General features: G+C 44.0%; 1 protein-coding gene across 4 annotated transcripts in view; it reads right to left on the reverse strand.

Moving 5' to 3' along the window:
- Positions 1-16,796, reverse strand: part of SH3GL1 (SH3 domain containing GRB2 like 1, endophilin A2) — a 594,767-nt gene that overhangs the window by 262,352 nt on the left and 315,619 nt on the right. For all 4 annotated transcript variants that reach the window (XM_068233807.1, XM_068233809.1, XM_068233806.1 and 1 more), the window contains one exon: positions 7,565-7,723. In XM_068233807.1, coding sequence (XP_068089908.1) covers positions 7,565-7,723 — 159 coding nt within the window. The remainder of the gene's footprint in view (positions 1-7,564; positions 7,724-16,796) is intronic.

Consider the following 16,796-nt stretch of genomic DNA (forward strand, 5'->3'; position numbering starts at 1 on the left):
ACTGCATTAGAATTTTTGCACACACTGACATCTTGTGGCTTAATCTTGAACTTTTCATTTTTTACTGCAGGGTGCAACTTTAATGTCGCACCGACCTTTAGTGAGCCATCTTGTGGCCACTTTTGGTAATACTGCAACCTGATCACTCCAATGACCATAATGTGTTGACTACTTCCGGGTTGACCTGGAAGTTGTCAGAGCACTGCCTGCACAGCTGTGAGTGGCTGGCTGGAGGAGGGACAGGAGGAGAAAGTGTTTCCCTTTTTTGGAAGTGATCATCCATCCATCCCAGCTTGGGGGTGTGGTGTACAAGCTAATTCAGGTATTACACTTTTTTTCAGTGTGCATGAAACATGAGCATATTTGCATATTACCATTGAAGTTCCCTCTCAGGTCCGCTCTGGGGCCCCTCCCATACAGGAAGGGGGTATTTAAAGGTGTTTGTCTTGTCACAATTTTTATGGCTTTGAGCAGTTTGATAAAGGTGTAAACCGAAACAGCAGTCTGTCACTGCTGCCACTTTGGTGCTATTAAAAGAGCTTTGATTCAAGACAGCGGTGCCGGTCCTTTCTGTTTTATCTGGACTGCACTTCCCAGGAGGCACTGGGGAGAGACCTTGGGCACGCTGCATACTCTTTTTTTGGAAACGGTGCTCCCTCTCTTTTGTTTATGTGCATACGAGTGCCTCAGGAGGTGAGCACGACTACGCTTTCACGATATTAATCACTTCAAGTGAAGATATGACTACTCCGGATGTGTTTGGTTATAATGAGCAGCAAGCAGGAGAGATCCTGGCTCTACTGAAGAAAGATGTCACATACTTGAGGACCCCAGATGCCAAACCGTTACAAAGAGAACTTGAATCGATCAGAAAGAGACGCATAAATCTTGAACTACATGCAGACACACTTGGCGAGTATTGCCGGGTACGACGTATTCCAAGAGCGATGAGATCGCAGGTGCCTCCATTATTGTTTCCACATGATAAGGAGTTCACGGGTGTGTGGGAGCGCATATGGAATCGTGCCTCCTATGACGCTATGCTCCACACCATAGTGCGAATTCATCAAGAGCTATCATTAGTGGATGAAAAGGCTGAGACCCTAACCAAACAACTGCAAGAGGTGTTGCCTGAAGAGCAGTATACTGGTTTTATGGATGGCCTAAAGACCAAAATGAATAACTTTACTAAAACGGTGGAAACAGATAAGAGGAATAAGTTTGCTCGCGACTCTTCTGATTACACCAACGGTTTCGTGTATTCTTGGCAGAGACTTTCGGGTCCTCGTAGACCGACTCCTAAGGGGAAACCACCACGTGGTAAGAAACCTCGCACACCAAGAGGAGATTCTGATTCTGAGCCGATCTCGGATGCCTCAGCGGGTGCTTCGAGAGATCGATCCCCAAACGGCCACGTAGGGGCCGCAGCAGGAGAGGCGGCCGGAGATACCAGCGGAGAAAATGGACATCAACGCAGGGCAAGCCCACAAGGCAGGGGCAGGCCAGGCCGCAATGTGAGCCCGAGAGTACTGAGACCGAGGGCACACCATCATTAGTGGTGAACATTAGTTCCCACAGTCTTTCACCTGACGAGATTCAAGTTTTGGAACTGGGACTGAACTTTTGTCCAACTAACTCACCGAATTTCTTCGAAGTGGATCAAGAACTTTATCATTTTTTTCGTCTCATTAAGCTCAAATATTTTTTTGCCTCCATACCCCAGTTCCCAACTTCTGGAGATGGCCCTGAGGGTTGTTTCAGGTTGCGGGAAATAGGTTTGCGAAACCCTAGTGGTTTCATTCCACCAAGTCACCCCACTATTGACTCATTTATTTCTAGAGTCCAGAATGACCTTAGATGTGTCGAGGATGATTTCCAGAGGGGTAAAATTGGGGTCAATTGTAATTTGTCACCAATACAACGTAGAGCTATTTCTTCCCTACGGGATAATGTGTCCATCACCATCCGCCCCGCAGATAAGGGTGGGGCAGTGGTGGTGATGGATACCAGTATGTACAATGAGGAGGTTTTGAGACAATTATCTGACTCTGATGTTTATGAAAGCATAGATTGTGATCCTGTGTTGATTGTTCGGGCAAAAATTGATGATTTATTAAATGAAGCATTGAGAAAAGGCATTATCGATAATGGTCTTTTTAAATTCCTCAGGGAAGAACATCCCAAGACCCCTACGCTTTATATCCTTCCTAAAATCCACAAGAGGCTGGACAGGCCTCCAGGTAGACCCATTGTTTCGGGCATTGGGTCAATATTTGTACCAATAGCTAAATTCCTGGATGGCCTGCTCCAGCCTCTTGTACATGAAGTACCATCGTATCTTCGTGATACAAGGATGTTTTTGGATAAATTACGAGGTCTTGGTCAAGTCGATGAGGGAGTGCTACTTGTTACACTAGATGTTGAGAGCCTCTACACCTCCATCCCGCATGATGGGGGTGTGGTGGCGATTGACTGGTTCATCATGACCCGCACTGACTATTCACACGAGCAGAGGAAATTTCTGGTGCGACTGTTGGAGGTGGTACTCAAGTGCAACTATTTTACGTTTGGGGGCAGGTATTTTGTGCAGAGGCGGGGCACGGCAATGGGCTCGAACGTGGCCCCCTCCTACGCAAATCTATACATGGCCCTCCATGAGGAGGCATTTGTCTATGATAATCGTCTTTTCCGCCAGCACGCTTTGTGCTGGTGGAGATTTATAGACGACATATTTTGCGTGTGAAGGGGCCCGCGTTCGAGCCTGGATGAGTTCGTATCGCAACTGCACAGTGCCTGCCCCTATATTCGGTTTACGACGCATAGTGACCCCAGTAGTGTCTCCTTTTTGGACACTCGAGTCATTTTGCAAGATGGTCACTTCGAGACGGATTTATTTGTCAAAGAGACTGATAGGAACTCCCTGTTGCACTATAGGAGTTTCCACCCCGACGGCACCAGAGATAGTATACCACTAGGGCAGCTTAAGAGAGTGGCGGACATTGTCACAGATACTGAGGTCAGGGAGAGGAGACAGGAAGAAATGAGGAGTAAGTTTAGGGCCCGGGGTTACCCTGAAAATACGTTCCAAACTGAGAAACGTGATAGAATAGGTAGAAGGAGAAGCCTTAGGTTACCTTTCGTATCCACATATAATACCTGCAGTAACATGATTGCACGTACAATTCGCAAACATTGGCACATTTTGAGTGAAGGATTCCCATCGATTCCAGAACTACGATATCCCCCGTTGATGTCCTTTAAAAGGGCACCAACAGTTCGGGACAAAATTACTAGGAGTGGGGGCCCTGTTGGGGACACGGGCAGAAGGGGCATGTACCCTTGTTTATCATGCCACATGTGTGGACATGTTATCAGGGGGGACACTTTCTGCCATCCCTCAACGGGTGTCCCCTTTAAAATACGTGGCCGATACGATTGTAACTCTCGGTACGTCGTATATATGATTAAATGCCCATGTGGTTTTGGCTATGTAGGCAAAACCACTCAGCGACTTAAGGAGCGTTTCTCGTCGCATAAATCGAATATACGCGACCCGAATTGCACTTTGGCGGTAGCGCAACATTTTCATTTGCATAAACACGCAGTGTCACAATTGCGCATAATGGCAATCGATGGGGTCCCGGATACTTGGAGGGGCTCGGATAGGGACAAGGCCTTACTTAAAAAGGAGGCCTTTTGGATCAGGAAACTGAATACTTTTGGAGTGGGTGGTTTAAACCGCGAATATGATCTTAGTTTTTGTATCTAGTGACATCAGAACCTCCTGAGTAAATCACGTTTTCATATGTTTATTTTATGCTCTTCTTCCAGATTTTGCTTTTAATGTCCACCCTCAGCGAACCAGGTAGGAGAACAACACTGCTTTTTGTATTCTTGATGCGACGTTTTTGTCGCACTTAAAATATACTTAAACTCATTGTCTATGCGAATTATTGACTGCATTAGAATTTTTGCACACACTGACATCTTGTGGCTTAATCTTGAACTTTTCATTTTTTACTGCAGGGTGCAACTTTAATGTCGCACCGACCTTTAGTGAGCCATCTTGTGGCCACTTTTGGTAATACTGCAACCTGATCACTCCAATGACCATAATGTGTTGACTACTTCCGGGTTGACCTGGAAGTTGTCAGAGCACTGCCTGCACAGCTGTGAGTGGCTGGCTGGAGGAGGGACAGGAGGAGAAAGTGTTTCCCTTTTTTGGAAGTGATCATCCATCCATCCCAGCTTGGGGGTGTGGTGTACAAGCTAATTCAGGTATTACACTTTTTTTCAGTGTGCATGAAACATGAGCATATTTGCATATTACCATTGAAGTTCCCTCTCAGGTCCGCTCTGGGGCCCCTCCCATACAGGAAGGGGGTATTTAAAGGTGTTTGTCTTGTCACAATTTTTATGGCTTTGAGCAGTTTGATAAAGGTGTAAACCGAAACAGCAGTCTGTCACTGCTGCCACTTTGGTGCTATTAAAAGAGCTTTGATACAAGACAGCGGTGCCGGTCCTTTCTGTTTTATCTTCACAAGGAACTTGACAGGCTGCTGTGCCAATCAAAGTGCGGGGGTAATGTCCTTTAAAGTGATTGGACCCACAGGGGCTCAGGGCAGGATGAGTGGAGCGCTCATCATTGCCAATTAGCAGGCATAAGTTTGTACCGCTCGCTATGCTATTCTGATAAGGCACACTAACTCTGATAAGGCATGTTAACTGATAAGGCACGCCATTTGTTATAGTGAATCAACCCCATAGTGTCCAAGGAGCCTAAGGGCCTGAGACCAGGGCCGGGCCGAGGCATAGGCTGGAGAGGCTCCAGCCTCAGGGCGCAGTGTAGGAGGGGGCGCACAATTCATTCAGCTGTCATTCCTAATTGTGTATGAAGCAGAAAGAAATAAGAAAAGGGGATACATAGCAGTGACTGCAAGCCAGATAACTAGATATTAAGGTGTTGGGGAGGTTGTGGGCCCTGTGGCCCTCTTAGTCTAATAGCAATCAGTGTGTGACAGCTGGGGTGGGAGGGATGGAGGGGCGCACTTTGGTGTCTCAGCCTTGGGTACTGGAGGACCTTGTCCCTGCTCGGCCTGAGACCTCTAATTCAGTTGTGTCTGCTTCTGTCTGCTTTTCAGCATCTGTGATATTGGTGTGTAACTGAAAAGCTGATATAACTGCATCAGTGGACTCAGGCCCTTACTGACAGAACACAGCTTACAGTAAAAACATTGGCCCTGTTAAAAGTCAAAGAACCAAAGCCTGCACTACCCGATTTAAAATGTATTCAAGTCAAAATGAAGAAAAAAAGTCTTCACATCCAGCAGCTGCCAAAGCTAACCACATCCACAATTGATTTTGTATAGAAGTGATCGGAAAATCGACTAGAAAAACAATCGGAAATCAGATCGGATCTGTCAGAAATAATCAATTCTACCCGGTTATCAAACAGGAAATAGAATGATGTGTACCAGGCATAAGATGGGGGAGGTATTTGCTTTTTGCAGATTGAGTGAGGAGCAATGAAACAAACTTTTTATGCCCCACCCTCTAGGGCCAGTGATGGCTAACCTTGGCACTCCAGCTGGAGGCATTGCAATACTCTGACAGCTCTAAGCATACATAGGGGAGTCAGAGGCATGATGGGTTTTGTAGTTTTGTCACAGCTGGACTGCCAAGGTTAGCCATCACTGCTCTAGGCTGCAACTTCATTCTTACAGTACAGAAATAGACCTGATCTTCTCTATTCCTCGTTTATCACCATAAACCACCTTTTTTCTATTCCTTTACCCTGCTGCAATTACTTTACTAAAACTGCTTCACAACAGCCATTCAATTTTGTTTGTATGTACAGACAAACCACTAGACTCCTAGTTGTCTAACTGCACTTCTCTACACACATGCATTGGGAGCCTTCTGATGACATCAGTCAGTTAAAAGAAAAAAAAGGTGGTTACAGCCTTCACTGTATAACAGTTACAACTGCTGGAATAAAGAGAAAAAAATGTTACTCTGCCAGGAGTAAAAATGGTTCGTCCCAGGTATTTTTACTGGACATCGCTGAGAGGATTTTTTTTTCTGTTTACAGTTCCTCTTTAAACTGTTTTTAATCATTTTGTTACATTTTTGGGCACCTCCTACCACCAATTTCACAATGAGCATACTTGTTTTAGGGGATGTAGATCCATCCAATTTTTATTGGCAAATGATTAGCTAAGTCTACCACTTCCATGCAAAATAAGGGGCAACAGATTTTGAATACTATGAACAGATAGCGTAGGTAAGCTCTCATAATGCATATAGGTGGTAAAATTGCCCAGTGATTGTCAAAATCAAAAGTGGATGTGTAAACACACACTTAGGTGCATTAACAACCTGTTTCTGGCTCCTCATTTAAAGACTATGTAGTAAGAAGGATATAAAGGCTGCCATATTTAATGAGGTCCTATTGCAATCTTTCTGGATTCAGTTGTGTGAATTAGTCTCTCTCCTTTCCAACTGTGATACTATCATAGCCAATCTGCATGTCTGAGCCGGTCTGCACAGGAAAAGTATTAAGGCCCGGTTCACATTAGCGGTAAACAAAATGGTCCGTTCCCAGATCAGAAGGGACACAGATTGGAACAGATGGGAGTGGAACCAGTGTTAAACTATGGATCCGTTCACATCCGTCCGTTCAAACGGATCTGTTCCGCATGATCCGCTGAACGGATTGCAAGTGTCCTCCATGCAGCAATTTTTCAGACCACTGAGCCCAGTGAAACGGATGCTGAAGCGCTGCCTTGGTGATCAGATCAGTTTTCACAGATCAGTTTGCCAACGCAAGTGTGAACCGAGCCTAATAAAATTATGTGGTATAACAACAGCGGCGCCAAGTAGAGTAAAATTAGTTAAAATTGTTAAAAAGGGGGAAGTGGGTGGACTCACCTACCTTATGAAAAAATGGCCAGATAACGGGCAGGTTACTTCAAGTTTGACGTAACATTTATTATGAACTCCAAAAGTGCAACGCGTTTCACGGGTAACAGTCCCGCTTCTTCCCCCTTTTTAACAATTTTAACTAATTTTACTCTACTTGGCGCCTCTGTTATACCACATAATTGTTGAGTCCACCCTGGGTGGAGGGGTGTATCCCCATTTCCTTCTATCTACAGAGAGCGACTTCTTAACCCTGAGCGAGGTCAGGTTACAATTCTCCCCGCCTGCTTATCTAGTTGTTGCCTTGGAGGCGACCCGTCCTTGTGAGTATAATCATTGTGTGTGTTTGCATCAGACATCACCTTATTAACATACAACACCATATCGGGCTCTCTGTTCTCCCCCTTTCTTTCAAGCGAGCCTGATAAAAGTATTTAATAAAGTGTGGGAGTTACTAAGAAGCAATTGGTGGCAATATATGTGGCTACAGTCATGCCTTCACTGTGGTAATACTACCCCCCAAAGTATCACTTTTTACATCACTTACATGCTTCAAGACACCCACATCCTTAGGTAGCAGTTCTGTTTTGCCTCGCAACAGATGTACTCCCACTGACATATTTATGGTAATCCTATTACTTACATCAGTATCCAGAAGATTTACCATGCTTGTTGTTGCCACTTCTTTCGACTCTATGAATTTTTCCCAAGCTTGTCGCAGGTCCTCATCTGGTATTTTTCCTTGACGCTTTTTTTTGTAGTCATAATCTAACCTGCGACCTTCAAGTTTTTTCAAATGATGCTGAGAAATAAGAACCAGAGTTAAGTTTAAAGAACAAGCGACACCCATGCTAACCCAAGAATAAAAAAAACATATAAATACTACTTCTACTTACATAACAGATGTATAGTGCTATCCACGTAATGATTCCTGTGAATTTTATAAAGGAAAAGCAGAAAATCCTTTTCTAGGCAGTGGCCATCTTGCTAAGCTAATGATGATGACATATCCTCCCTGACTTGTTTTCCCCCCTCCCTTCTCTTGCCCATTGTGCATTTATTAGCTGCCCTCCTCTCATTCTTCAGGCACTCCCACTGAGGTGTATACTAGGAACTGCAGTGTCTTTTTTAATTTTCTCCTCTAATCGCTGAGTCACCTCAGCCTTCCTTGTAAACACAAGTAAGCAGAGGTGTTTCAGATAAGAAGCTAGGCAGGGAAATAAGTGGAAGAGGAGGAATATATTATAGATAAGAACTCCCAGCATTCAACTGTTCGGGCACTGATAACTGAAGGGCCAGTGCTCCTTAAAGTGGATCCGAGATGAACTTTTACTCATTGCATAATTGTGTTCCTTTCCTATTGTTTATAGGGCATTCCTCAAGCCAAATACTTTTTTGTTTTTGTTTTAATAATCTAATTCCCTATAAACTAAACAAGTCTCGCCCACAGGTTTTCAGAGAGCTTTGGCATTTTCAGACAGTAGCAAGGGCACTTGGGAGCTCAGTCTGGGCAGGAGGGGAGGTATTTCTAGCCAGAGATTTCAGAGGCAGAGGGGGAGAAGGAGGGGGGGGGGGTGTTAGGTTTTTTTCACAGGCTGAGTGCTAAAGATGCAGATAAGCTTGCCAGTGTGTAACAACATGGCTGCTGTCATTGTATGTTGGAAGAAATAATCATATTCTACTCAAGCTGTTTGAGGCTAGATTTGCTGGGTAAACTATCTAAACTTTAGATAAGATATTTAGACAAATTACTTGTTGTAGTTTTTCATCTCGGATCCGCTTTAAGTATGTGATAACTCCAAATCAAAACAGCAAAAAAAGTTTTGCAAGTTTTGAATGCAGGATTAGCATCTTTATCACTTAATACACTCAGACCAGTTTCTGTTGAAATTAGATTTTTATTGTGACAATACCACTTTAAAGAGGAATTCAAGGCTTAGCAGCATACTTAAAATTAATTTTCAGACTATAGACTGCATAACCAAGGTTACTTTCAGTAAACTGTAGATGTATTACAATTGTCTAGTTTGATTTAATATATTTTTGCATTTATTTTCAAGACAAAAGAAGTAAAGACAAGGAATAGTGCTTCAAATTCAGCTCTGCCAGCTTCTTTTGATTCGTACCTCGCTGAATGGCCATTTCATATAGTATAATGGACTGTATGCCCTTTGGCTCTTTTCCAGTGCCTTCCTGGCAAATGCGAGTTCAGACGCTGGCTCTCCTGACACATGCGGGCTGGTCACAGCTTTTCTCAGAGTGAAATTACTATTAAATGATGCTCAGTGCTAATGGATGGGAGCGCTGACTATGCCAATGTGTGAGTAAACCCAAGAATAGCGTTACAACATCAGCCAGGCAATCGCTGTTTTGGGAAGTTAGCCTTTATAACTTACAACATTTTGAACATCTATTTATAGCCAGCTGTCTATATTAAAGTATACCTGAAGTAAAAAAAAGGGCCTCAAATTGGTATTTACCTCAGTAGAGGAAAGTAACTGGATAATCTAGAGGATTCTCCATCCACTTTGCCTCCACTGATCCAGTGCTGGGACCCCCCCAAACAAGGGCTTGCTGAAGAGTGTGTGTGGCAGTGCTCCCATCCATGAACGAGTGTGCCTGCATTTCGCAGGATGCCTTGTGCCTGTGGAGTAGCATGGATCCTGATTACTGCGACCCTGCTCGTTTAGATGGTAGCATGGCTACAAACTTCCAGAGGCTCCCAGCGCTAGATCTGTGGTCTCGAGGAAGACCTGGAAAGCCTCTGGAGGATCCAGAGGCTTCCCTCTGCTGGTGATATACTGTATATCTGACTTTTGCTTATGGTAATCTTACAGGTTTACTTTTAATACGTTATGCGTCATGGTGAACCGAAACAGTTACAGTGGCTTGCAAAAGTATTTGGCCCCCTTGAAGTTTTCCACATTTTGTCACATTACTGCCACAAACATGAATCCATTTTATTGGAATTCCACGTGAAAGACCAATACAAAGTGGTGTACACGTGAGAAGTGGAATGAAAATCATACATTATTCCAAACATTTTTTTACAAATCAATAACTGCAAAGTGGGGTGTGTGTAATTATTCAGCCCCCTGAGTCAATAGAACCACCTTTTGCTGCAATTACAGCTGCCAGTCTTTTAGGGTATGTCTCTACCAGCTTTCCACATCTAAAGACTGAAATCCTTGCCCATTCTTCTTCGCAAAACAGCTCCAACTCAGTCAGATCAGATGGACAGCGTTTGTGAACAGCAGTTTTCAGATCTTGACACAGATTCCTGATTGGATTTAGATCTGGACTTTGACTGGGCCATTCTAACACATGGATAGGTTTTGTTTTAAACTATTCCATTGTTGCCCTGGCTTTATCTTTAGGGTCGTTGTCCTGCTGGAAGGTGAACCTCCGCCCCAGTCTCAAGTCTTTTGCAGACTCCAAGAGGTGTTCTTCCAAGATTGCCCTGTATTTGGCTCCATCCATCTTCCCATCAACTTTGACCAGCTTCCCTGTCCCTGCTGAAGAGAAGCACCCCAGAGCATGATGCTGCCACAACCATAGGGATCCCCTGAATGAGTCATCTTCATGACGAAATCGATAGGGAGGAGCCACATGCGGAAGTAACACGGACACGGACAGCGTAGTGGGAGGCGGTGGCGTGGTGGAGCGAGCAAGCCCTGAGATTCCAGCATACGGCGGCCAGCCCGGGAGGCCGCACGGGGTGGAGCCCGTTCCTAATACTCCACAGGCTTACCGACTACCTGTGATATGTGAGTGGAACCTTTTAATAAATACCCTTTATAACTGGGATGTCTGCGCAATGATAGTGTTTGTTTGCATTGAGGTTACATTCAAGAAGAGGTGATATCTGAGTAACATCTGACTGCCACAGGGCGCGGGGAGCCTATCAAATACCCCAGAGGCGAGATAAGGCCAATGTCATTGCTGGCCCACCCTATTTGGTGAGTGAGGACCTTTTAGGGTGTTCCTGGTGGTGGTGACAGCATTGTGATTTATGGTGGAGCGCTATTCTGGAGGAGAAATACTGTTTTGCAAGAAAGGACTAACTCAAGCCTTTTACCAGAAGCGTACCCATAGAACTGTCTATAATAGAGGGATTTTTTATTGTTGCATAAAACAAGGTTTATGCATTGAGTATATAAATCATATTGATTATTTAGTACATCCTGGAACCATATTGGTAATTGTGGGTATACACATCTGAGCGCTGTGTAACTTTGTATTAGGTTTACAGTTGTGCCATACTCCTTCCATTTCTGAATGATCGTTGAACAGTGCTCTGTGGGATGTTCAAGGCTTTGGAAATCTTTTTGTAGCCTAAGCCTGCTTTAAATTTCTCAATAACTTTATCCCTGACCTGTCTGGTATGTTCTTTGGACTTCATGGTGTTGTTTCTCCCAATATTCTCTTAGACAACCTCTGAGGCCGTCACAGAGCAGCTGTATTTGTACTGACATTAGATTACACACAGGCGCACTCTATTTAGTCATTAGCACTCATCAGGCAATGTCTATGGGCAACTGACTGCACTCAGACCAAAGGGGGCTGAATTATTATGCACACCCCACTTTGCAGTTATTAATTTGTAAAAAATGTTTGGAATCATGTATGATTTTCGTTTCACTTCTCAAGTGTACACCACTTTGTATTGGACTTTCACGTGGAATTCCAATAAAATTAATTCACGTTTGTGGCAGTAATGTGACAATGTGGAAAACTTCAAGGAGGCCAAATACTTTTGCAAGCCACTGTAAGGACTACAAGGAACCTAAAAGTTCCATTAGTTAAAATGAGTAATGAATTAGGAGACAACTAAATGACAGTGATGATGTGGAATCTCTATGTATTCATACTGGAAGCGATTGTAAATTGCTTACTGGTGTAGGTTATAAACACCCACAAACAACTAGGTGACCAATTGCCTATTGGACCAATTAGAATGCGGGGATCAGGTCCTTTAATACATTCACTGGTTTGCAATTCAGCAGCATAGTGTGCGCAGAGAGCCCGCTCCCTGATTACGCACGCTGCGCTGCCAATAGCGTGCATAGCGTGCAGGGACACTGAATTAACCTTCCTGGTGGTAACTTAGTTCGGGGTAAGCCACGCAGGAGGCTTTCTCAGATTTGCATAATTTTTTTTTTTTTTGCAACACGCAGCTAGCACTTTGCTAGCTGCGTGTGCACTCTGATCGCCGCCGCTCCTCGCCGATTGCCCGCCGCGCTGCCCCCCCCCCAGACCCCGTGCGCTGCCTGGCCAATCAGTGCCAGGCAGCGCTGAGGGCTGGATCGGGACTCCCAATGACGTCACGACGTCGATGACGTCATCCCGCCCGTCGCCATGGCAACGGGGGAAGCCCTCCAGGAAATCCCATTCTTTGAACAGGATTTCCTGATCGAATCGGGCGGGGGGATGCTGCTGCACAGCGGCTATCATGTAGCGAGCCCTGGGCTCGCTACATGATTTAAAAAAAAAAAAAAAAAAAAAAAAAGCTGCTGCGCTGCCCCCTGGCGTTTTTTAATAGACCGCCAGGAGGGTTAAGGCACGCTGATTCACTAGCGTGCCTAACAGTACCTAACTTGTGCTGTTATGTGGCGCTATGCTGAGTGAATCAAGCCCTAGGTCCCAAATTACTGGGCAAGGATACTGAAAAGAAATAGCAAAGTTTCAAATATCTAAGTTGTAAATATCTACCTTAATGACTATTCCAGAACTAGCATATACACCCTATGGGAATAAAATACTGGATCTAAAAAAAAAAAGGCCATTTTGGATAAATAATACTGTTTTGGACATTATTAATTAAGAGGATTGCCTTTCGGCTCTAAAGCAGGAAGGGAAGAAAATTTTACAAACACATCAATTTGAAAAGGAATAAGAGAGTGAAGGACTCTAAAAAGACCAGTCAGGGAACTTGATTGTGGAAGACCAAGCTAAAGCTGAAATTTTAAATGTATGCTTTGCTTATGTCTTTGCCAAGGTGATGATACTTTTGTCTCCTAACACAACTCCTGGCTCTTCCCAGTCTACAGGGTGGGCCATTTATATGGATATACTTTAATAAAATGGGAATGGTTGGCGATATTAACTGCCACGTTTGTGGCACATTAGTATATGTGAGTGGGGAAACTTTTCAAGATGGGTGGTGACCATGGCAGCCATTTTGAAATCGGCCATTTTGAATCCAACTTTTGATACTCTGAGATGTACAGAGGCGCCAGTAGGATAAAAGTCACTAAAAACGTTTAAAACGTTCGGGATGTGGTGGTGGACCAGCCAACCCAAAACAGACACAAGTACTGTCGATTAAGTGGTAAACAATTTATTCATATACTCCAAAGACAAGTTGCAACGCGTTTCGCAGGCAAGATCCAGCTTCCTCAGGCAATAAACAACAGGAGTGGAAGTGTGTCTTACCCTCTTTTTCCCTATCCACAGAGAGCGACGTCTTAATCCTGAGTGGGGACAGGAGAACAGAGGCGCCAAAAGGATAAAAGGAAGCTAAATGAGCTTAAAAACCAAATTCTTGGTAAATAGAGGAGGTAGTGGTGGACTTACCTCCTCCAAGTAGACACACAACGACTGTAGTAAACACAGTCAATATATTTTATTTATGAACTCCAAATATGCAACGCGTTTCGCAGGTTTGATCCCGCTTCATCAGGCAATAACAACGGAGCAATAGCATATGTGGTCAGTAGAAGAGCCAGGCACCTCTGGCTCTTCTACTGACCACAGGTGCCTGGCTCTTCTACTGACCACATATGCTATTGCTCCGTTGTTATTGCCTGATGAAGCGGGATCAAACCTGTGAAACGCGTTGCATATTTGGAGTTCATAAATAAAACATATTGACTGTGTTTACTACAGTCGTTGTGTGTCTACTTGGAGGAGGTAAGTCCACCACTACCTCCTCTATTTACCAAGAATTTGGTTTTTAAGCTCATTTAGCTTCCTTTTATCCTTTTGGCACCTCTGTTCTCCTGCATAATATTGAGTCCACCCTGGGTGGAGGGTTGAACCCCCTTTTTCTTATCTACAGAGAGCGACTTCTTATTCCTGAGTGGGGTCAGGAAAATCTCCCCACCTGCCTTTACAGTGGTTGCCTAATGGTAAACCTGGTTTGTGAGTATTAATATTTATTCTATCTAGTAACCATTTACAAGTACATATTACACTATTGGGGCTCTTGGTGTTCCTTGTTTTTATCTGAGTGGGGACAGGCTTGTTCTCCCCACCTGCCTTTTCAGTGGTTGCCTTGGAGGTAACCCTGGTTTGTAAGTATATTACTTACGTCTCACAATACTTCCTCCCTCCTTCAGTCAGGGCCGGCGCTACCATTAAGGCAGAGGAGGCAGCTGCCCCAGGGCCCCAGAGCTTGTAGGGGCCCCCAGTGGCTACAAGAGGAAAAAAATTTTTTTCAAATCGGCCTTATAGTTCCTGAGAAAATCGATTTTAAAGTTTCAAAGGAAAAAAAAAACATTTAAAAACCTGCCGACTTTAATGGTTAATAACAAATCCACCTTAAATGCTAGAAACCCTAAATTTGCAGGATATGTTAAGGAGATCATTAGGAATAAGAGGAAAAAACAATTTTTCAAAAAGACCTTACAGTTTTTGAGAAAATCGATTTTAAAGTTTAGAAGGAAAGAAGTATAGTTTCAAATGCGGTAAATTTCACTTTTAGTAGCAAACCTAACGGTAGTGTAATTTTACATGTATAAAAAGAAAGAGCAATACATTTCCTGACGGGGTTTCCAGGGGGTCCATACGCAGCCGCAATGCTTTGGCCAGGGATCGCTATACAGCCGCAATATGGCTGTATGAAGATCCCTGTCATTTTTTCCTATTTTCCCAATTTTTTTTTATGTTTAGAGTGTGGGAATTTTTTTTTTTTTAAATTATGTGGGGTCCCCCCTCCTGAAACTTTTTAACCCCTTGTCCCCCATGCAGGCTGGGATAGCCAGAATGTGGAGCTCTGACCGATTGGGACTTCACACCCTGACTATACCAGCTGCAAAAAAGGTCCCCTAATGCCGATTTTTGTTCCGGGGTATATGTTGGGGGGGCCCCCCAGGTTTATTTTGCCCTGGGGCCCCATTGTTGCTTAAACCGGCCCTGCCTTCAGTACATACTACACTATATTGGGCTCTCGGTTTCTATCTTTGAATCCAACTTTTGTTTTTTCAATAGGAAGAGGGTCATGAAACACATCAAACTTATTGGGAATTTTACAAGAAAAACAATTTTCAAAAAACAATGGCGTGCTTGGTTTTAACGTAATTTTATTCTTTCATACGTTATTTACAAGTTTCTCTTTGTTTACAGCCATTGACATGTCGCCTAGATTAACACGTGAGGAGCGGATAGAAATTGTGTTGATGTCTGGTGAACGCAGTAACCGGGTCATTGTAGCAGATTTCAATGCAAGACACCCTACAAGACCACCTGTCTCCCATGCTACAGTTAGCAAACTGCTTGCCAAGTTATTTTATATTTAAGTATTTATATAGCGCCGACATATTACGCAGCGCTGTACAGAGTATACTGTCTTGTCACTAACTGTCCCTCAGAGGGGCTCACAATCTAGTCCCTACCATAGTCATATGTATGTATCGTGTAGTGCATCTATGGTTTAGGGCCAATTTTTTTTTTTTGGGGGGGGGGGGGGAGCCAATTAACTTATCTGTATGTTTTTAGGATGTGGGAGGAAAACAGAGTGCCCGGAGGAAACCCACACCGACACGGGGAGAACATACAAACTCCTTGCAGATGTTGACCTGGCTGGGATTTGAACCAGGGACCCAGCGCTTGCAAGGCGAGAGCGCAAACCACTATGCCATCGTGCTGCCCCACTGTGAAACTGGTTCAGTGTTCGATTTGCCAAAAAGGTGACGCATGAAATCTGTCACTAATGAAGAAACTACAGTGGCTGCCCTAGCTTCATTCAACAAGAGCCCACAGCGTAGCACTCGCTGCATGTCACCGCAGAGTGGCATTAGTCGAACATCCCTTCGACAGATATTAGCTACTCACAAATGGCACCTTTACAAACTCCAGCTACTGCAGCATCTCAACGACGATGACCCAGATCGGCGCACTGAATTTGTAGAATGGTCAAAGCAAAAATTGGAACAGGACCCTCAGTTTACGCAGAAGATTTTGTTCAGTGATGAGGCAAACTTGTGAATGGTGAAGTTAAACAAAACCACCACTATTGGCCTGACACTAACCCACATTGGATAGATCCCTCCAAGACTGTTGGAACAAAAAAAATGATGGTATGGTGTGGTATACGGGGTACAAAGATAGTGGGGCAATTCTTCATCAATGGAAACCTCAAGGCCACTGGATATGCAAAATTGCTACATGATGATGTGTTTCCCTCTTTATGCACTGAAGCTGGCACGTTCCCCGAGTTTTTCCAGCAAGATGGTGCACCACCACATTATGGGTGTCAGGTCCGAGCATTCCTAGAACAGTTTCCTGGAAAGTGGATTGGTCGTCGTGGGCCAGTTTATTGGCCCCCAAGGTCTCCCGATCTGAACCCCTTGGACTTATCTTTGGGGTCATCTGAAGGCAATTGTCTATGCTGTGAAGATAAGAGATGTGCAGCATCTGAAACTACGGATACTGGAAGCCTGTGCTAGTGCATTTCTCCTGCAGTGTTGCTATCAGTGTGTGAGTAGTGGGAGAAGCGGGTTGCATTGACAATCCAACACAATGGGCAGAAAATTGAACACATTTTATAAGTGGTCAGAAACTTGTAAATAACTCCTGAAATAATGAAGTTACGTTAAAACCAAGCAAACCTTTGTTTTTCTTGTGAAATTCCCAATAAGTTTGATGTGTCACAT

This window comes from Hyperolius riggenbachi, chromosome 1 (assembly GCF_040937935.1).
Source record: "Hyperolius riggenbachi isolate aHypRig1 chromosome 1, aHypRig1.pri, whole genome shotgun sequence".
Taxonomy (NCBI): Eukaryota; Metazoa; Chordata; class Amphibia; order Anura; family Hyperoliidae; genus Hyperolius; species Hyperolius riggenbachi.